The 23304-nt window shown below is 46.6% G+C and overlaps 1 protein-coding gene across 8 annotated transcripts in view; it reads left to right on the forward strand.

The window, feature by feature from the left end:
- Positions 1 to 23304, forward strand: part of arhgap23a (Rho GTPase activating protein 23a) — an 85604-nt gene that overhangs the window by 26893 nt on the left and 35407 nt on the right. For 5 of the 8 annotated variants that reach the window (XM_083780318.1, XM_083780320.1, XM_083780321.1 and 2 more), the window contains exon 1: positions 20390 to 21283. The exons of the other annotated variants lie outside the window; for them this stretch is intronic. In XM_083780318.1, coding sequence (XP_083636444.1) covers positions 21026 to 21283 — 258 coding nt within the window. In that variant the 5' untranslated portion in view covers positions 20390 to 21025. Of the gene's footprint in view, positions 1 to 20389; positions 21284 to 23304 lie in introns of those variants that run through there. 8 annotated transcript variants of the gene reach the window in all.

A 23304-nucleotide genomic window follows, 5' to 3' on the forward strand; every position in this document is an offset into this window, starting at 1 on the left:
ATAATATATAATAATGTATTAAATACATTACATTATACATTAGACATAGGGTATCGGATCGGTACTCTGTATCGGCAGATACTGGACCCCCATGTATCGAAATCGGTATCGAATGCCAAAAAGCCGGATCGGTGCATCCCTAATCATTATCACAAGAGCGAGATCATGTCTTGTTGTTTGTTTGTTCAATGAGCAAAATGCTTCAGAGCAAAGAGAAAAGTGCTGCATCTGCATGGAAATGGAATGTTCAACTACGATGCAAGTTAAAGTAGCGTATGATTCTGTTGAACTGTTAATTACATGTTGGGAGAGAGGGTAGAGTAGAGTAAAGTTAACTTAAATGAGATGGTCTGCCACCCTGCAGATGTATTGATTCTGTTCATTTATTTATTAAATGCATAATTTATCCCACATGTTCCTACATTCATGTAGGATTTGTTGATTTTAACATTTTCTTTCCACTTGTTGAGAAACGGTGAACTGAATGACCTTTTGACCTATGATGATTGATGACATTCCATGTGGTCATTTACTGACAAGTTGGAGGTTGAGTTTTCAACAGAAAAAGGGAGTTCGAATCTCAAGCACTGGATTGTCTGTTTGAATCATTATTATTAGGAAATTATTATTATTAGCCATTGGTTGGGAATGGGATGTATACACACACATGCATAGCAAGTGTTACAAAAGCACTAATTTTAGCCCATATCCCCACCCAACACAACAGTGGTTTCCAGGTTTATTCTAAGTCAGGGTGGTGGATGGTCCCTCGTTCACAATCAGTTGAAACCCCCTGCACTATTATTAGGATCTAGAGATGTGAACGACTCAGTATTTGGCGAGTCGTCGTGTTGATGCCATTTACTGAGGTGTTTTAATTTTCGGTTTCGTTTTTCTTCAGTTGACATTTGACAGGAGAGCGCAACTGTGCATTGACTGCATTCAGCACCACAAGTTCTGCAGCTGCACCCATCATGTTTAGAATTTGCATCAAAGCCACAATAAAAAATAGACATTATTTTGTAAACATTTATTAAACACAGAACCGTTGTTCCGTAGGATTCCGTAGGATTCACTAGCCTCGCTGAGCCAGAAGAATCTGCCATTGCAAAAAAATTATCCACGCAGTGATAGTCTGACTGGCTACGCAAGGCTAACTCTTCTTGTGCCCAGAGTCTTTAAAATAGTGAGCGGTTGTTTCACATAGGGACAGACCGTGTGAGCGCAACAGTTGGTTGTTTAGAAAATGAAGATTTTTCGAGATAAGCATTTTTATGCTGACTTTTATTCACATCCCTAATAGGATCAAAGTCGGACTGAAGGCAGAGCCTGCCACTGCCAAGGTAAAGCATAGTTTATTCTCTGCAAGAGAGAAAGCCTACGTGACATCATACAGCAAAGCGAGGCTACCACACAGGCTGTGTGTCTCCAAAAATACATATTTTTGTAACCCCAAATACCTAGTCTTGCATGCTTAAAGACACCCTCTTGCGTGATCATTAAGTACGGCACTGGTATATTAATCTCTGTGAGAATGACTACATAACAGCCCTTAACGATTAAAGAGGGTATGTGAGAACGACTGCCTATGCCATCATGTATTGTAATGTCAATAATTTAGCCGGCAATATACTGTTTTTTTTGTGTAAACATGGCTACTGTTAATTACGTTTTCTTGACCATAGGGGTTAAGAATCATGACAGGCTCTGTTTTTCCAGCTTGGTCAGAAGAAAGTTACAACCTCAGAGCAGAGGCTGTGATCCAACATCCTTTCACTGCTAGATAACTGGTTCATGATGCTTGTTCAGGGATTGTACTGCAGTGCTGTACACCACAGATCAGGGAGGATCCTATTAGTTTGTGTATATGGCAGCTGGCCAGCCGGCCACTATCAAAGTGACGGTGCAAGTTGATGAACTGTGAAACGCAGTTTAGACACAGCGAATGACTGTTGCTTTGCTGGGCTTTAGTTAGCTGACTCACTGACCCTAATTACCAGCACATCTCCCCTGCAGCTACTCCCCAAACATTTGACACCAGAGCTGCATGCATGTGCTTGGGGGGGGGGGGGGGGGAATCGATATTGGCCATTATTTTACTTATTTGACAATATTGCTATCAACAGTTTATGCAATGCGGTCCATTTTGAGGGCATGTTATTATGCTAACGCTCTAGTACTGCAGGTGTGCAAACAAACACTCACTTTACAGTATGTATCCCTCAGGAAAATGCATTGTCACAGTTGCAAAAGCACAGTTGGGGGTTAAAGGTGTAGTTCACCCAAGAAATTACTTATTTTTATATCAGTTTCACACCCCATGAAGCCTTGAATTCACAGAGATCCTACTGAGTCTCCTATTGACTTGTATGAAGTGAGGGGCGCCCTTATCATCGTACATCATCATGACATAAAATAGGCACTTTGTCTCAGACACTATGACGTAAAATTCTCCATTCATTGTCTATGGGAATTTCATGTTTGTGTAGGACAAAGTTTGTGGACAGACACGAAACGCTGGAGGGGCTAGTGGTCAACAAACAAAGAAACAAAGAAACAAACAAGAATAAAAATCCATTAATTCAAGGCTTCATGGGAGTGTGTAATTGATAGAAAATAAGTAATTATTTGGGTGAACTACTCGTTTCCGGAGTAAGTAGTAAGTACTAAAGTGAAAGTAAGTGAAAAGTACAGAGTATCAGGTGGGAACAGTAAAAACGATATCCCGCCTACAAAAGTGAATGTGCTTGTCGTGACAGGCCAGCAACAGAGACAGTCGGCCGGGTTGAACAAACAGGCAGGCAATTGAAGATGCTCTGGAGGTTGGGAAGAGATAATGGTGCTGTTCCTGGCTGCCTGCCTGAGGCAGAGCAGAGGAGGAGAGCGACCTCGTGTCACAGAAGAACACATACTGACCCTGGGACAGCACACATCCAGCTGCTGTGTCCTATCACAGCAGAACAAAACTGACCCTGGGACAGCACACATCCAGCTGCTGTGTCCTATCTCAATTAACTCTTGTTCTGTCTCCTCCTCCGTTTCCTCTGCGTGTCAGTATCCCTGTTGTCTTATTCCTTATTCCGTCTCCCCTTCTAATCGTCTCTTCTCTTCGTCTGTTTTTCCTCTCCAATGCGTCTCCACTTTCAGTTTTCTTGTTTTCCCATCACCACTCCCCCAGTTTTCTTCCTGTGTGTCTGATTTGAGAGGAGAAGAGAAACACTGAAGTGATCTGGTTTGATCTCTCCACCACCGCTGCCTTATTTGGACATCACATATCGCTTCAGAAAGCACTGGATGCCCACATATTTCAGCATGGTGTGTGTCTGGGGCCCCGTCTAAATATACACCTCAGGAAGATTTATGGGTGCAGGGACTTTGCTCTGCTCAGATATCACTAGTCTTCAGTTGTAAAGCATTTGTTATAGCCTAAAGCATATAGGTATTGCCTGCTGATAAGCATGAGTTGTTTGCCTTAAAAGGGTCTGCTTTTTTGAAACTTGGTATGTCTGTACGAAACCATCTGATCCCAGAATGTCGCATGCACGCATGCACGCACGCACGCATGCACGCACACACACAGCCAGAGTTTAGTTTACAGCATATACTTAAAACTGAAATGGGTGAAACGGTATGTTTATATAGTATGTCTTCTTTGCTCTCAGCTGTGACCACATGTCTGAGTGAATTTCATTCCCATGTCAATAGCTATATGATCCTCCGGGGAGCCCAGGTACACCTCTGACCAGTGACCCGTAACCCGCACAATAATGTGACCTTTGGTATACTGAGGTGGAATAAGGCATGGAAACGTCTCTGACATTTATGTGCCCACAGCTGATTGTCCCTGCCTGCAGGAAAGGCTGCTTAATGCAGAGTGACAGGAGCTAAAGATGCAGAAAATGCCATGAGCATCACACCGGCATACAGACCATGATCACATTACACTGTAGAATCCCGAGTGTTTATTTAACGCTGAGAGTTTACACATGTAACCAAATGGACCGGACCGGTAAGGGCTTCAATTTGGTAACTCTTTGACTTAATGGATGAATGAAGACAAATGGATGTGTATATACACATTTTGCTGTGTATTTTACAGAGAGGTCAAGTATTTCGGTGCACTTAAAAAAATACTGCACAAGTCTGAACTGGTCAAAAAGTAAACACATTCACATATTTACACACACACACACACACACACACACACACACACACACACACACACACACACACACACACATACACACACACACACACACACACACATATACATGCTGTCTCAAACAGACACTATACAGCAGACAGTAGACACCAGTATCTCTCTGTCCTCCACAGATGTTGTGCACTGGTGGTGCAGGGCTGTACACTGCGTGACACGAATCAACAGGAAGGAGCAGGCAAATCTGCAGCAGATGAGACGATAGTGATGGCTGATCCTCCTGTATTCAAAACATGTCCAGGAGGACATACTGTATCTGCATGCCATCTCTGTCCCACCAGAAGGGGTGGGGTGCAGAGGGGATTGCGAAGGCAGGCATGCTCTCTGCCCACAAACGGTTTGCGTGTAATCTCTGGATCGGCAGCCTTATCAGCGCTCGCTCACAGTGGTGGGAAGCTCGGCTCGTGTCCAGGCTCGCAGACCCTGTTCTTTCGAGTCTTTTAGGTCTGCCCTTTTAGGTCTTTCCTTTTTCTGTTTGGCACCGTGGGATGGGAAGGGGGGAAATCTGCTCTTATTTCAGCTTCCAGTGTTGACATATTACCGGATTAGGAAAGAGTCATAAAATGGAGTGTTTGGAGGGGAGGGGACGTTATTTGTCAGCCTCAGATTTATGCTGTAGTTGGTCACGTGTGCTGTGTGTTGTTTTGACTCTTCCCACCCCTGTGGGCCTCTCTCCAGCTCCTCTGTATAGTGTCTTCTCCTGTACTGGAGCTCCCTGAGGTCACTAGAAGTCTACATGCCTGCAAGTGTTGACATGGAAAACAATGAAGTGACAATAAAAGGGAAGGATAGGCTAGGTTTAATAAGAAACACCAGATGATAAGAAAGCTTTGTGTCTGGATTTCCAAACGCAAGACTATGGGAGGTTGTAAAAGGGGTGAATGTAAAAATGTCCTCCTTAAATGGTACTCGTTCGTCGTCCACCAAAGAGCGAGTGGTGTGTGTGTGTGTGTGTGTGTGTGTGTGTGTGTGTGTGTGTCCAAACAGTGTACTGCAGTCTAGAGTGATGGAGGAATTCTTCAACTCGGTGTGATTGCTGGTGCATGACAGGAATGTAAAAACCAGATGACCTCAAATGGAAACTCCAGTGAGGGACAGACGAGACCTTCTAGCTTGGCCTATTAAACAGTCAGACCCAGCTTTCTAGCCCTGCTTTCTCTTCTCCTTCTTTTCTTTCTTTCACTCTTTCTCTTGCACTCACTAAAACCTGATGTAATACTCATGCATTATTTTATGCACTTGAATAAGAAAAGTGTATGATAAACTAGGTGTAACTCTTTCTCTCCCTTCTGTCGGGCTTGTAAGACACACTGGCCATCAGCAAGTATCCCGACTTGGCTCAGTCGCCGCCACGCCATGCCACGCCACACCACACTACGCCACACCACACTGACTACGCCACACCACGCCACGCCCCGGCCGCTGGACCGCTGCCTGGTGCGGGGCTGTCCATAACGTGCCCCTGGGTACGGTTTTAGCCATGCAGCACTGGCTCTGGAGCAAGGCAGCCAAGGGGAACAGAGTCGTCATCCGCGAGCCCCGAAACTTGTAATTTTCAACTGTTAATTACACAGAGGCAGCCATTGGGGCTAAATATACGCATCGGGGCCTCCAGGGAAGGGAAGGAAAGCGGAGGGGCTTCCAATGTCCTCTGCCCAGACAGAGAAGGGGGGGGGGGGGGGGGGGGGAGGAGAGGGCAGGGAGGCCTGCTGGAGCCCTGTGGTTTCTGGAGCTCTACACTGCTGAGGGCTGCTTCTGAAAACAACCAGGACAGAAAGAAAAGAGAGAAAGAGAGGGGGTGGGGTGGGGTGGGGGCTCTTATTGCAATGGAGCTCATACGTGACGCTGTGATTGCTCCCAGCGGTTGTGGTCAGTACAGGGGAGAAAGAGGAGAGGAGGTGTGTGTGTGGAGGGGTATAGTATGAGGGGAGCAGGGTTAGTGCTTTGCCAGATGTCGTCATTGGCCCCTGTGTTGCTAGGCTTTGTGGTATACAGTATATGCACACATACTGTATGCACACACGCAACGCACAGACACACGTGTACAGGGGAGGGAGACAGATGTTACTGCTGAGAAGAAAGTGGAGCCTGGGGTTTACCTGACGAAGTCCAGCCGTTGTCTCGTGAGGGATCCCACACTGCTGGAAGAAGTCAGGATGCGGCTGTTGGAAGCTGTTTATAAGACTTTGTGGTGCTGGACAAAGTATTTTGTAGGTCGTTTAAAAAAAAAATCCCCCATTCCATTTTCCACCATCTTATTTCATGTTTTGACTAACGCTGTAAGTTTTGTACTGCTGCAACCCTTCTAATGGCAGAACAGTGTAACGGCCTTCTAATGGCAGAACAGTGTAAAGCCAAGAGTATTAATCGCTGCGATATAGCAAGGAAGAAGCAGAAACTGAGGTGACGCTAAAGATGGCTGCCACAAGGATGCGTGCCATTGAGCCAAGACCAAGATATTTAATGTTGCTGGGGCAACTTGAGACATACGCCTCAGGGAACTGTTGTGAGCTGAGGGGTATAGTTGGTGGAGTAGAGTAGTGGGGGTGGGGTTGCCCCGGATATAGGTGGTAGTTAAGTATGCCATGGCAGTCATGTGGAAAAACAAGAGTAATGCGAGGTTGAGAATGGAGGTTGATGTGTATTTCTTTAGAGCATGGGCTGCTATTTCACATACAGCACAAAATGCGATTGGTCTCGTGCCTGTCCAGGTACAGCTAACGATACAAGCTAAATGATGCAAGCTAGCGATGTGGTGCATTGTCATCAGTGAGAAGAATACAACAACACATACAATGAAGTATAAATTTGTCTTGACTCTCTCTGTTGCGATGTGATGGTGACCAAGTATTGTGGATAAACAAGCCTCTATTGCAGAGGACACTAAGTAGGTTAAGGTGTACCACCATCTCTCCACTTAGTGTCTGGTGTGCTGGAAAACAAGTGGGAAGGGAGACAGAGAATTTTGTGTGTGGCCTTGCAACTCACAACCCCCCCCCCCCCCCCCCCCCCTCTACATAGACATATACACACGCGTGCATGCTTACACCGTACACACATAATACAAATAGTACTTAATTATTAATCAGCATACCAATGCTCCATTCCATGTGACCTGCATTCACACACAGCAGAAAGGTGTTTGTGTGCATGTTCTCATGTAGCCTCTGGTTCCACAGCACAAGTCTGCAAAAGAATCTCCGACCCCAAAATGTGTGTGTGTGTGTGTGTGTGTGTGTGTGTGTGTCCCCTCCTTGCCATCTGCACCGTCTGCCTCACTGACTCTAATTTCTGCTATAGATCGCTCTTTCCTCATTTCAGTCCACAGCAGTAACTTTTTCCTCGATGTGTCCTTCTCTTTCCAACATTCATCCCCCCACCCCTCTCTCTCTCTCTCTCTCTCTCTCTCTCTCGCCAGTTTAGTCTCTGGTGGGATGGCTGACTCATGCATCCCACATTCCCTTGTGGCATGTGTGTAGAAGAGTGAAGGATGTGCAATAAAAGAACATTGGACACACCCTTACTCTCTCATACTATACACTATATGGCCTGAAATCCTCCTGCAGCCACTTATCATACATAGTTTCATAGTACAATATATATATATATTTTTTTTTAAGATATATTTTTTGCGGCTTACGCCTTTTATTGATTTTTGAAGGGACAGACAGTAGGCTGACAGGAAACGGGAGAGAGATGGGGGGATGACATGCAGTAAAGGCCGTGTCGGGTCCGGGAGTCGAACCCGCGGCACACTGCGACTGGATCACCAGTCCGGTGCCCAGACCGTTACGCTACGGCCTGGGCCCATAGTACAATATTGTTTCCACACACTGACTATGTGGAATCATGTAAATGGCTATTTTAGTTCCTCTTTCCTATTGTTTGTTTGTGTGTGTGTGTGGGTGTGTGTGTGTGTGTATGAGCGAGCGAGCGAGTGCGATATTTGGGTGAATGCTGTGGCGATGATGAAAAGAGAATGGCAAGCAAGCAGATTTGTTTCTGTAACTCGAGAGTCGAGGAGCAGCCAGAGAGTTCACCCTGATAGATCTCACATGCTCTGCGCTCACATGGTTGCACTGTAGCAGCATGATATGTCTAGCCTGTGCTCTCACACACACACACACACACACACACACACACACACACACACACACACACACACACACACGCTTGCACATCACCAGGCCCATCTAAAGAATGCATGTATAATGCGTTCCTCTTCCTGTGGGTAAGTGAGAAGACGGAGGGTCAGGTGGGCTGCTGTAATCCCAGCACTGCTTCCAGCGTGAGGGAGACAGTGTATGCTCATTGTGTCAGTCATGGCCGGCCGCCGGGGGGGGGGGGGGGGGGAAATACCACGGGAGACCACCCACTGAGCCCCACTCAGCTGTGGATTGAGGGTGTGTGTCCTCCACCTGCTTCAGCTAGCTTCAGACACACCAGGGGAACCTTGTGTCTATCTTATAGGACCTTACACAGAACAGGTGTGACCTCACTGATCTGCCAGTGCTTCCTACCGCCGTCGAGTTATTCCTCAGCAAATGGGTTGAACAGGAAATTGATTGTACGTTTTGTCGTCCAACCCCTTTTGCGCAGTGTCTTTCTCTTGCACACTCACATCATGCACACATGTGATGTCAGCAGCCATTGCGGTAAAACTCCCCGTGGCGGTTGTGTGTCTGCAGGGCTGCACACGCAAGTCTCCACCCTGTTTAGTGTCCCAGTGCCCTCTAAGCTTTTTCCAGCCCATCTGTCATTACTCTGCATGTAGCAGCTGCCCTCTGGTGGGCGAACAGCGGTAACTACTATACATGCCGTAGGTCTGTCAGTCAGCCCCATAGGCTCCGTGGCTCAGGGATTTACCAGAGATTAAAGTTAAAATTAACCTGAAACAAGCCGCGTCCTTTTTTTCCCCTCCCATCTGGACGCTTTTCTCGAATCTACTTCCCAGATTACTGATAATGTCTGTCTAGACCGAGGCAGCCTGTATGTTATCTAATGTGTAGTATCAGCATCACCACATCCCAGTTGCCGGTGTCATACATGTGTTTGTGCCACTGTTTGCCGCATAATTATATCCGTGTGATACACTGTACAATACATAATATACTAAATGGTATTATTCTAAAGCAGACGTGGTTAAAATTGATCTCTGAGAGTATTTAAATGTAAGTATCGTACAGTGGTTCCCAAACCTTTTAGCTCAAGACCCAAAAAAGAAATTAGACGTTTGCCTGGAAAACTAGTGCATAGTAGTGAAAATAGCAGATCTACAAGCTTGTAGATCGGCTATTCTCACTACTTCTTGTTTTCTAGTTTATGGAATTTCTTTGATTTATCTTTGAATTATTCATGATTACTGAAGAAAAAAAACGTTTTTAATTCATTAAAATGTTGGTTCCCAAAGTTGGGGTCGGGACCCCACATGGGGTCGCGGGACACTGACGGTGGGGTTGAGAAATTAGTTTCGGTCATCAAAAATATTTTACACACCTGAATAGAATTGAAGGTGAAGCTGAATAGAGTGAAATTATTACAAATATTTTTATTTCAATACAAATACATTTTAAACCATGATTGTTACAAAACCTCTAGCCCCAGGCTTAATACATTACCATGTGCGGAGTCTGCGGACAAATGCGCACCAAACATGCACGTTCATGTGCATAAAATTACCTCCGGGGTTAGGTTGGGGACGTGGGTCAAAGCAGGATTATTTTGGGGTCGGGGGCTTATAAATTTGGGAACCCTGTCCCATGACCTGTTATACCACATGAAGTGGTTTTTGTGATGATAATGCCATCTTCAAGCATAGCAGCCTGTCACCAGCAGAGGGACAGCTCTGACTCTGAGTCTGAGTCCAGTCCTCCTCACAGCAGCTTGAAGTGACAAGGGGGGGGGGCTTTAAGATTTTATTTCTGTAACAGAGTTGTGGCAATAAACCGAGATTCATAATTTTCCTCCCAAATTAGTCATTATGCCAAATGAGTCCCATGTGTATATAGTCCCTACTCCCTATCACTGCTGACCCCTATTACTGGTCTTTTCTCTTCGCAGATGAGTAAGGCTGGGGCCGAGGCTAGGTCTTGTGGAGCATGTACTGTTGATCAGTGGTTCTCAACCTTTTCAGGCTCCCAAAATAATCATATTATTGACTGTGACAAACACTTGGAATTGTCAGGGAACATGTACTGTTGATCAGTGGTTCTCAACCTTTTCAGGCTCCCAAAATAATCATATTATTGACCGATTATTGATGCAGTAATCGTATTTCTTTTTAAAGTAACCTGACATTAAAGATTTTCCACCCTAAAACATGATCATCAGGTATTATTATAATATAAGGAGGAAGAACTTTTTCCAAAAAAAGAGTACAGTATTTTTTATTTGTTAAAATCATGCTTTTATGTTCTGGTTTGCCTGGTGGGTGGTGATGGGTGGTGATCCACCTGAACTGAAGCCGCACCCACAGCTGTAGTTGTATGATAAAGGGGAGGGGTTAGGGGACAGGCTGATAGTGTGATGTCACTATATTACTGTTTATTTCATTGGCCCATTTTTTTTCAGTCTTGGGATTTTTTTTTGGCTTTAAGCCCTGTATTTAGGCCTACTTCAAGTCTATGAGTGGATTACAAAAAAAATTACTTAGAAATTCTCAGCTTGGAAACATTAATATCTTTGTTATGAACCTTTTGGCCATTTCACTGGGGTATAAAATAACTGGGCATTAAAAAAATGGGGACATTGATTATTTGTGTACCTGTATCCAAAATGTAGTCATGAGCAAAGCATCCATTTCTTAAACTGCCTGACCCAAGATTTTTTCCCCTTTTATGGGATGGCAGCGGCCTGTGTTTAGTGGAAACTTGCCAGTGTTGTGTCTGTCTGCACCTCGATTCGTCTGAGACGTGACAACCAAGCCTGCAGCTCAGCACTGCAGCAGTCCCTGTAGGGTAGGCTGTATGCTAGGCCTCTGTAACTCAGCACTCACTCACTGGCTGGTGTGTCCTTAAGAACTCTCTGTTTCCTCACATGCCGGAAGCACTGTAATGAGGGGAGGGGGAGGGGGGGGGGGGGGTCAGTGTGAGGTGATATTAAGAGATCTGATCATTACTCTCAATACTCTGTCATCTACAGTCTGTTCTATCCTGACCCCCCCCCCCCCCATCCCTTTGACTTCCCTAGTGATTGTTATCACTGTGTGTGTGTGTGTGTGTGTGTGTGTGTCAGGGGCATTAGGAGGGTATGGGGCATTGTGTGAGGCAGGAGACAATGAGTCATCTCTCCTGAGAGATTAGTGCCGCATGTCTCTCTGTTTATCATTGACTTATCCCAGAAAAACATCACGAGTGTGCGTGCGTGCATGTGTGTGTGTGTGTGTGTGTGTGTGGGGGGGGGGGGGGGCAAACATCCTTTGCCCAAAGGATGTTTGCCTGGCAATCAAATGATGTATATTAGATAGGTGGCATGGGTCTGATTAATTGATTAATCGTTAATACTAGGATCAAAATCGATCTGTTGCAAAGGCGGTATTGTCATCCAATCCCTGCCCATAGTAACTGCATTTGACAGAATACCATTTATTTTGTTAGCTCTTAGGCATAATGCAGGTGACTTGAACGCTATATGGTGCAATGTTGAGTACAGGGCTACACTACAGGCCTACCAAAGTGTGCCTGGTATTGGCATTGATTCTAGTTCTACTGTTATCATTAGTGTGATTGACCTGACCACATTTGATCCACATTTATGTGGATGGATATTTTTTATGCTTTTTTATGGTTTATTAAAAATAATAAACAGACGTTTATTAAGACCCATTTTGGACACTTTTACACATCCCTAATATTAGGCCTGCATCCAAACCAAGGCAGGAGATAGAGGATGTTTTTACCTGTGTGGGGCACCAAACCAAGGCAGAAGATAGAGGATGTTTTACCTGTGTGGGGCAGCATAGCTTGCACAGGCCTGCCTCAGCCAGCCAGCGTACAATGCAGGTCACCGGTGGGAGTGGAGGCTATTGTCACAACACTTTGTGTTACTGTATAGGCCTCTGTGTAAACTGTAACTTGATGCCTCTTTGCTCTTTTGGTACCTTTCTTTCTTGTTTCTCCCCGCGTTCATTCTCCTCTTTTGTAAATGTCATGTCCACGGGTCACCGGAGAGAGAAGGTACATAGAACCAAAAGCCAAAAGAGAGAGGGGGGGGGGGGGGGGGGGGGGGGAAGGGTGGACACCCAGACAGAGGTCTTTTGTTCCCAAATTAGGCTTCAATCTGTCTTTGCCAAAACGCTTGTGAAAATGTGATATGAATCTCCAATGAGTACTGCCACTGTGCTATGGAGAGCTTCCGTGTTTTCGTTTATTTTGCCACCACTTTGCAAGAAGTGTATTATATTATATAATACACCACTTTAGTCGGCAGTGACAGTCATCTGTGATTTACTGTCACGGGTGTGGTCTTTTCTTTTTTCCTTCCCTCCTCGAGAATAATTGGACCTCCTCCTGTGACTCGTTGGCTGATCTGTTCTCTTTGACATGTAGGGCGGTTCAGCTTGGCTTTGTAAGGAACCCAAACCTCAAGTCTGGCCACACACTGTACAGAACCCCCCCGCAGCCACACAGGCTATTCAGTTTATGAGAACCCTAATTACATATCCCTAGTGTATTTATACTCATCTGTGACTCAATTGCACATGTGGTGTGTGTGTGTGTATGTGTGTGTGTGCGTGCGTGCAATGTGCATATACTGCATACGGGACCCTTCTCATTCTGACCTTTCTCATTCTGCTGATTGTGAGTGTGTGGGTGTCCGTGTGTGTAAACTTGGCTGTCTGGGCATGGTTATAACAAAACTGAGTCAAAATATCAGTAGTTCGAGCCTGCGGTGTGCAAGTATAGTGTATATCTGCAGGGTACAGGGTTGTACGTGTGTGTAGTGTGGGGCCGCGGGCCCCCGAGGTCGAGTCGGTACTTGCCCCAGTGTGGCAGGTGAAACCTGTGTGATTTTCTTTATGAGGAGCGGAGCGCGAGGTGGGAGAGCGTCGGGGAATGGAGCCTAGTTCGGAGGGAGGGCAGAATCCATTTCTTGCGACCGACGTCCGTCACGACGGACCTGTCCGTCGGGGGGTCCGCCGGTCCGTCGGGGGGTCCGTCGGTCCGTCGGGGGGTCCGTCGGTCCGTCGGGGGGTCCGTCGGTCCGTCGGGGGGTCCGTCGGTCCGTCGGGAGGTCCGTCGGTCCGTCGGGGGGTCCGTCGGTCGGTCGGTCCGTTTTTGCGTCGCGACCGTCGGTCGCAGGGTTAGGGTGGATGGATTCTGCCCTTGCTGCCCAAATGGTAACTCTGTCATTTCTCTACCGTTTTGGACGGGTGGTCTCTTTGGAATCGTGTGGCCCCCCTGGAGGTTTCTATGGGGGTCTCGAGGTTCGGGGACCCCTGGGGACCCCCACGGACCCCCAAATGGTAACTCTGTCATTTCTCTACCGTTTTGGAGGGGGTGGGCTCATTTGAATCGTGTCGCCCCCTGGAGGTTTCTATGGGGGTCTCGAGGTTCGGGGACCCCTGGGGACCCCCAGGGACCCCCAAATGGTAATGTCACCTGTGGACACTAACTGTAATTGTCTCGCTGTCTCGCTGCTGCGCTGCGCCGCACAGACAGCAGCTTGTGTCAGTTGTGTGTAACATGTGCGTTCGTGCCGTGTTGCTGGTATATTATTATTATTATATTTTTTGCGCCGCCGCGTTGTCTCGCTGCTGCGCTGCACAGACAGCAGCTTGTGTGTAACATGTGCGTTCGTGTTGCTGGTATAGATATTATTATTATTATTATATATCATATCCTCCTTCCCAGCCTCCCCGTCCTGGACGGCGCAGAACAGCGTTGGATCGCCGGCCGCCTATCGTTGATCGCCCGCCGTCTCCTCGAGGACCGCCGACGCAGATGGTTTACTGCTATATGCCATAGTGTTTATTATAGCTACTATTATTATTGGGCATTTGCTAACTTAACGGTGTGGCACGTATTATTGTAGTGTACAGTACATTGGGTACAGCGGTCATTCAGGCTTCAGAGGGCTGCTTACAGGGGTGGAATATTCTCAGGGTTGGCTTCACCTGTCTCTTAGCGCCCCTATATTGGTGAACACGCATGTTTGTATTTTACTGCTGTGATTTTCGATAGAAGTGTTATCCTATTTTGATATAGGCTTATTGCAGTGATCGTTGGTGTGCACTTGATTTGCCGTGGCATCTTTTGTGGTCGTGTGTACTAATGTGTATACGATAATCGATAATATATGTGCACTAATCAATCTTTGGGCTGCTTAGGAGATTGGGTGGGAACAAACACTGTGCTATTATCCAGATTCCTGAGGTGGACATTTCAAGAGGAGCTTGTGATTATTGCTTGCCTAGGAATAGGATACAGTGTGTTAAGTTATGAGAAGTTCTGCAGCTTACACGTTGCATTCGGAGAAAAGATTAGATCCATTTAGCCAAGCATGGCATATTTATTATTATATTAAGGGCTCCCTGTCACGCATCATTCTCACGGTGACAGACCCAATACAATACAATCACTGAATGAAAAAACACCGGTCCGCTCCACACACAGGCAGTGGTCATGTGACCCGAGTTACCTGATCACGCCATAGGAGACAAACATGCATCCCATACCTTGCGCCTTGGCGCCTCACAGTGGCACAAGCACAACACTGCATATCACACAGAACAGCAGTACAGAATTACACACAATACACAAGTGAGGACATACATCCCGTCAAATCTCAACACAGTGCCTATTTATATTGCTATTTGCTACGTTTTAATAATTGCCAGTCATACAGTATAAATTGCCACATTGTTATACCTATACATTTACGTATTTTACTTGTATAGTGTTATATTTGATATCCTGCTACATGATTTTATACTTACCTGTTTTATCTCCGAGCTTATAATAAACTTTGTTACTTTTCTATACGACCTGCCTGCTGCTGAATATATTCAGAGTATACTCTTCATTAGCAAACTGTAAATAAAGTACTAAACGAAGGAAAAACCCCCGCGGGGATAACTGACGTTATAAGAAGATAACGCCCCTGCATGACACCTCCCTGGCCACCGTATAGCGCATTGACAGGTCTGTCTGTCTGTCTGTCGTAGCATGCAGATAGACAGATAGGGGGGGGGGGGGCAGTTTGACAACAGCGGCTGACACATGTTCATTGATGATGATTAATAGGCCTACTGTATATGCTACTGTGCTGCTGGATCGTCGATAAATGGACTATAGGCCTACTGGACTTTGATGTTATACTGCACGGATATAAGCGAACCAGTTTATCAATGTTGGATAGTTGGATACCTGCATGCGCTCTTTGCATGTGCACGGCAGATGGAGAGAGAGAGAGAGAGAAAGAGAGAGAGAGAGAGAGAGAAATGAGCTCCGTTCATTGGCTTTATAGGCAAGTGCAGAAGGTTTATAACGACAGGTGCCCACCTTAGAGTAGCCTATATATATTAACTTATTATTATTTTGCCAGCGGGTGCTTTGGCTCTTGCGCGGAGTTGACGCCGTTGTCTATAGGCCTACGTGCCAGGATGATTTTAAATAAATATGTCTCTGTCTCTGCGTCTCTAGAGCTATAAAATATATAGCACACATCATGTGTGACACATGTGTGCACACACACACACACACACACACACACACACACACACACACACACACACACACACACACACACACACACACACACACACACACACACACACACACGCACGCGCGCAGCGCGCGCGCACACACACACACACACACACACACACACACACACACACACACACACACACACACACACACACACACACACACACACACACACACACACACACACACACACACACACACACACACACACACACACACACGAGATTCTGACAGAATGCAGCGGCGCATTCTTAAAATAAACAGATATACAAGCTTATAGTGTACCATAGCGTACATACCAGCATACTTACCGTTCAATAATAATTAGCATGTATTATTATTAACGAAAAACAAACAGTTTTTTCAAACAGTTGTTTGAAACAACTTCTGATTAGTTACTAACTTTACTAGACCAATTTAAAATAGTATTAGATGTTTTTCGTTAATAATAACTTATGCTAATTATTACTGAACCATTTTAGATGTTTATATTTCACCAACAGGCATGATATGAATTTATAGGAATAATAGGCCATCAGTGGCCACCGGTCGACTCCATTTTGCGCATTACGGCGCCTAGATTGAAATGACCACATTAATCAACAATAGACCATACTGTTCATTGAAAATAGCTGCAAAATCACTATAGTTGTGATGGGATAAAGTAGACCTTTTAAGTATAGTTACCAAGTAGGCCTACCATTAACCCCGCGATGCTGAGCGTGTGTTCCAGCTAAAACTAAGGGTAGGTCTATAGATTTTTAGGGTTAATTATTAGGACCCGATTTTTAATTTCATTCAGAGGGAGAGTCAAGGTATATATTTTATATATAGTGAAACATACATTTCATCGATATCCTTCATCGTCTTCATTTCTTTCATAGTTAAAGCAATTGCTAAGTGGTCTATTGTCTAAAAAAAACACACACAAGCATGAACAGTAGACATCTATTCATCATTATTTATTTCAAATCAAAATACAAACCACTGTCACCAACTCGTCTCGAAGTTCGCGCACACACACACACACACACACACACACACACACACACACACACACACACACACACACACACACACACACACACACACACACACACACACACACACACACACACACACACACACACACACACACACACACAACGAACGGTGTGGTCACGGTACCGCTGGCTGGCCTCTGTTTTAACGTTAACGTCAAAGTCCAGTAGGCCTATAGTCCATTTATCGACGATCCAGCAGCACAGTAGCTGTATACAGTAGGCCTATTAATCATAATCAATGAACATGTGTCAGCCGCTGTTGTCAAACTGCCCCCCCCCCCCCCCCCCTATCTGTCTATCTGCATGCTACGACAGACAGACAGACAGACCTGTCAATGCGCTATACGGTGGCCAGGGAGGTGTCATGCAGGGGCGTTATCTTCTTATAACGTCAGTTATCCCCGCGGGGGTTTTTCCTTCGTTTGGTACAGTTTGCTAATGAAGAGTATACTCTGAATATATTCTTTCAAATGAGGTTTGGCCTTATATCAAACATACATGCTCAGTATTTTTATTAATACATTTGCAACTATTTGAATAAAGGTTGTATATCAGTGAAGCCACCACAGCTCATGAAACATAATAGGCTGCATGGCTAACAGGGCTTAGTGCTTCCCTATACCATATCTCTCCTTTCTCTGGCTCTATGACTTATACGCCCATGAAAAATGGAAAATATAAATTTCATTGAGTGTATACCATTTGGAATTATACCAATCGGTTGAGATTTGGCAGATTATAGCCAATGTTAAATATCAACTTTTTGCGCACGGGCCATTGGGACTGTGGCGGCGGTGTTTTACCTATAGGACCTCTGCTTGGATTCATGGTGAGTGCGCACCGAAAAGTAATTGGAATATATTTTTCTTGCCACATTATAAACAAGTTTACTTTACCTCCTCACTGTCCTCAGTGTTTGGGACGGGATGTAGGCCTGTATCATGTGCTGTCTGCGTGCATATAGCGCTGCGCTCCAGTGAAATTGTCATTGCTTGAGAAAAACGGATAAGGGCAGCAGGCAGGTCGTATATAGAAAAGTAACAAAGTTTATTATAAGCTCGGAGATAAAACAGGTAAGTATAAAATCATGTAGCAGGATATCAAATATAACACTATACAAGTAAAATACGTAAATGTATAGGTATAACAATGTGGCAATTTATACTGTATGACTGGCAATTATTAAAACGTAGCAAATAGCAATATAAATAGGCACTGTATCTATAGGCAAGCAATAATCACAAGCTCCTCTTGAAATGTCCACCTCAGGAATCTGGATAATAGCACAGTGTGTAATAATAGTAGCTATAATAAACACTATGGCATATAGCAGTAAACCATCTGCGTCGGCGGTCCTCGAGGAGACGGCGGGCGATCAACGATAGGCGGCCGGCGATCCAACGCTGTTCTGCGCCGTCCAGGACGGGGAGGCTGGGAAGGACAAGCTGCTGTCTGTGCAGCGCAGCAGCGAGACAACGCGGCGGCGCAAAAAATATAATAATAATAATATACCAGCAACACGGCACGAACGCACATGTTACACACAAGCTGCTGTCTGTGCGGCGCAGCGCAGCAGCGAGACAGCGAGACAATTACAGTTAGTGTCCACAGGTGACATTACCATTTGGGGGTCCCTGGGGGTCCCCAGGGGTCCCCGAACCTCGAGACCCCCATAGAAACCTCCAGGGGGGCGACACGATTCAAATGAGCCCACCCCCTCCAAAACGGTAGAGAAATGACAGAGTTACCATTTGGGGGTCCGTGGGGGTCCCCAGGGGTCCCCGAACCTCGAGACCCCCATAGAAACCTCCAGGGGGGCCACACGATTCCAAAGAGACCACCCCCGTCCAAAACGGTAGAGAAATGACAGAGTTACCATTTGGGCAGCAAGGGCAGAATCCATCCACCCTAACCCTGCGACCGACGGTCGCGATGCAAAAACGGACCGACCGACCGACGGACCCCCCGACGGACCGACGGACCTCCCGACGGACCGACGGACCCCCCGACGGACCGACGGACCCCCCGACGGACCGACGGACCCCCCGACGGACCGGCGGACCCCCCGACGGACCGGCGGACCCCCCGACGGACAGGTCCGTCGCGACGGCCGTCGGTCGCAAGAAAATGGATTCTGCCCTTGCTGCTAGTTCGGCTGCCACACCATGGTTACCTGCCTACCGCTGTCACGCAGACCCTGGTCCCTTGGCTGTCTGGTGAGAACTCTCTGTCGACCTGCATGCATGGGCCCGGCCGGGGAGAGCGGCAATGTCTGAGGGCAAGATGAAGCCAGCATGCAGCATGTGTTTCTCCGTTATTATGGGTGGCTTTAATGAAAGCGTGTGTGTGTGTGTGTGTGTGTGTGTGCGTGCGCACAATGTGTATATTCTGCACGTGTGTGTGTAGGGGGTGAGTAAGGGTCACACTGACATCCAGCGGCAGCTGTTTATTTTCAGCGACCAGGGCCGTCTCTCTCTCTCTCTCTCTCTCTCTCTCTTTTTTCTCCATTTTATCCACTCACTATCATCTTCTCCTCTATATTTTTCCTCTTAAGTCACAGTGTGTACTGTAGGGGAGTGAGGGAGAATCAGAATGTAGTGGGAGGAAACAGCGGTGAAGCCAAAAAGAGAAGGGATCTTTTTTTTTGGTCTCTTTGTGCTAGAAAAGTGGATGTTGTTTTTGTCCCCTGTGTGTGTGTGTGTGTGTGTGTGTGTGTGTGTGTGTGTGTGTGTGTGTGTGTGTGTGTGTGTGTGTGTGGAGGGGGGGCAGCAGCCTTTGTGGAGTTGACAGCAGGGCAGGGGGGCTCATCATAGCCCTGTCAGGCTGTCACTGTAGTTTGTAGTCTGTTTCACACATGTACTCACGTGCCACCAGTCTGCTTCTATACAGAGATACTACTCAGTACTGGATGGGGCTGAAGTACAGCAGAATTTGCCCCATCAGAGGCAACCCACCACAGGGCTGTACCTCCATGTGGACTAGTGCAAGAAGAGAGAGACAGGGAGAGTGATGAGGAAGGCCGTTCACCAGGCCTTTGACCTGCAGTGTTTGGATTAAGACGGGTGAGCTGGTTTACTGTACAAGCGTGACTGGTGTTTGTTCTGACGCCTCCGTTTCAATTGAAACCAGTTCCCTCAGAGTGACAGAGCTGGAATGTTATTGGACGTTGATGGGTTATTTGCGAATGGGTTGAAAAGAAAACGAGGAAGAGACCAGGGGGAGAGACAAGAAAAGATATCGAAGGAGAGACGTCGTGGAGTGAGCCGGGTTAATAATAGGTGACGCTTGGCGAGAGGCAGCGCACAAGTCTGGAATAGAGTGGGGAGAGAGAGACACACGGATTGTTTGTTTTTTTGGCACGGGAGATTCAGAGGGAGGGCTGGAAAGAGTGGAAGAAGAAAGAGAGAGAGAGAGAAAAAGAGGGAGGGAGGAGAGACAGAGGATCCAACCCCCTGGGACGTTGGTTTGTGATCCGGGGGTGGACAGAGTGGCTTTGTGTTTCAGAACATCACTGGACGCCACCAGGAGACCACACTGTCAGTTGTTCTGTACTGTATCGTCTGTCAGAAGGCAGTGTGTCTGTCTGTAGTGAGTGGAACCAACCCGGACCGGACCGGCACCATGCACCAACCACACTTCTGCCTCCCAGGAGTCCGCCTGCCTGCTGTTTCCTTTGCCAGGAGCCCCCGCTGAGAAAACACGCGTGTGTGTGGTGTGTGTGTCTTGCCTTGGAGAGCTCAGTCCCTCTGCGTCCTTGAAGGTCCAAAGCGATAGACTGTGATGTGGAACTTGTGGGATTAAAACACGGATACTTTTGGAGACCTCAGCTTGTGCTGTGATGGAGTGGAGCCCGGAGAGGGGGAATCTAATTTTTTCCTGCCAAATGGACTGCCACCGCGTGACTGGCTAACAGGAGATTTGTGTGCTTCCTTTTTGCACCTGTGTCTTCCCTCAGCCAACTTTGCCTGCACTTAATGTTTTTCCTTTTTCTTTTTAAAGCATTTATCTCCCAACCTGGGTTTTTCGCGTACGCGCCAGAGCCTGCGCGTTAGCCCATGTGGGCAGCGAACGATGAGGATCTGAAGAGTGAACTCCGTGCCCCAATGCCCGCTGCTATGCTTCCGTACCCTGCGACCCCAGCAGGGTCTGATTGGTGCTTCCAGAACCCCGTGGGGGTGGACTGCAGTTCCCCCGAACCGCGCTGTATCTGGCTGGCGGTGCTCCGCGGTGACATAGGTCCCATGCCTTCACCTTCGCCCCCCGCCGTGACCAGCGGGCACGGCCGGCCAGGCGGGGACCGGGACAAACCCAGGGTAAGGGAGAGGGCTACTCTTGAGCGCCTGCTGTGTCCTATAGTGAGGGCGCAGGGGCAAGTTGTCCCATGTACATCTCCTGTTGTGCCATCTTTTAATATCTTGTGTGCTTCTAGCTGTCTGCAACTTTTAACTGCAGTTCACGTTTTAAGTCTTGAGGTGTTTAAGTCTGTGATGGGCCGTTTTTTTAAAGAGAGAGAGAGAGAGGGAATGAGACAGGGCTGTCCTTGAACTCAGCATAATTTGGCCTCTATGTCCAAGCCTCTCAGACATGGCTGTGCTCCTCTGTGCCGGCGCTTCTGTGGAATGTGGGGTTGAAGCACGGACCATTAAGAAACTGCTACAGTATAGTTTTGTTGTCCTCTGTGGATGTGTGTATTGACTGTGCCTTTCTTGGCGGGGTTTCTAATTAGCGACTAAACACAGATGACGGGGGTTCTATGTTAAGTGGCACTCCCAGTAAAGGGGGAGGGGAGGCGAGAGGTTGGAGCATGTGTATGTTGTATTCTACAGGCCCCCAGAATTCAGGGCATTTCTCGTGTGTGTGTGTGTGTGTGTGTGTGTGTGTGTGTGTGTGTGTGTGTGTGTGTGTGTGTGTGTGTGTGTGTGTGTGTGTGTGTGTGTGTGTGTGTGTGTGTGTGTGTGTGTGTGTGTGTGTGTGTGTGTGTGTGTGTGTGTGTGTGTGTGTGTGTGTGTTGGGGGGGGGGGGTGGGTGGGTGGGTGGTGTCGGGTCAATTCTCATTTTCCTCTGGTTCTGGTTACCCTCCCCCTCTCAATGACACAGTTAAGAAAAATGCCTGAATCAAGGGATATGAGCATTGGGTAGGCCTACTGGACTGGACCAATGTGAAGTATATGGACACAGCTGGTGCAAACACACTCTGCTGTCCTTTACAGTGATGGTGTGTTCACAGGAGAGAGAAAGAGATGGGGATTAGCTGGAAGTTGGCAAGCAACGTGTTTGGCATTGCCAGGCCGCTGCTGCCATTCATGACCAATGATGTCATAGTGGAGTTTTCAGCGTGTCTTGTACAAACGGCTATTCCACAGACCAACCCCACTGAGCAGCATCAGTCTCTCTGGGTCGCATCATGAACCCTTCAGTCTGATTTTGTGTGACCCTGGACCTGATTGTCTGTTTTTAGTCTAGACACTATTTTGTATCCCACAAACTGGGACCCATAACCACTTAAACCTAAATCCTATATACTTACCACCAAATCTGCCCCCTTTACACCCAATTTATTCCTTTAGGGGCAGCCTTAGCTTAGTGGCTAGACAGGACGTCTGGTAAGCAGAAGATCACCTGTTTGCTTCCAGATTGTGATAATAACATTATTGTATTGTTGAAAACCGGGACAAAACGGTGACATTTTAGAGTTTTATGACATTATTTTGTCACATGGACACGGACACTGGTCTGGTCTGGTCACCATAGTCTTGTGGTCATCGATGTGACTCATGGAGGTGACCTTTTGTTTTACAGTACAGTGAGTATAGTACAGTACAATAATCCACATTCAAACAATCAGTATTCAAATCTGTATTTTTCTTTGATTATTGCCCCTTTTCAGCTTGTTTTATGGATCCTCCCGGTTTTCCTTTTTTTTCTTGTGCCGTAGGGTAATTTTTTGCCAGATAAAGGTAAAGGTATGTGTGACTGTTAAGTGTTCTCTCAGGCGCTGCTCAAGTAGAAAACCCTGTTTAACTGACATGACATCACCAACTGTAAACTAGACGATCTGACAGGAGTGGTTTGGCGTGTTTTTGTGCATATACATGTTCATATAGACACAGAGGTGTCGGTGAGTTCACACGCGGTGCATACTAGACTAGTCATTGGTTAGACATGGGTTACGGTTAGGTTTAGGTGTGCTGCCCCGTGGGAGGTTAGGTAACGGTTTAGGGTGAGGGTTTGAGATAGGTTGTAGTTGTAGGACTAATGGCTGGTCTAACCAATGACTAGTCTAAACCAAAAACTGTCTAAACTAAGTACTGCACCCAAAAGCATACAAACACGC

This window comes from Protomyctophum parallelum (assembly GCF_964188405.1).
Source record: "Protomyctophum parallelum genome assembly, chromosome: 13".
Lineage (NCBI taxonomy): Eukaryota > Metazoa > Chordata > Actinopteri > Myctophiformes > Myctophidae > Protomyctophum > Protomyctophum parallelum.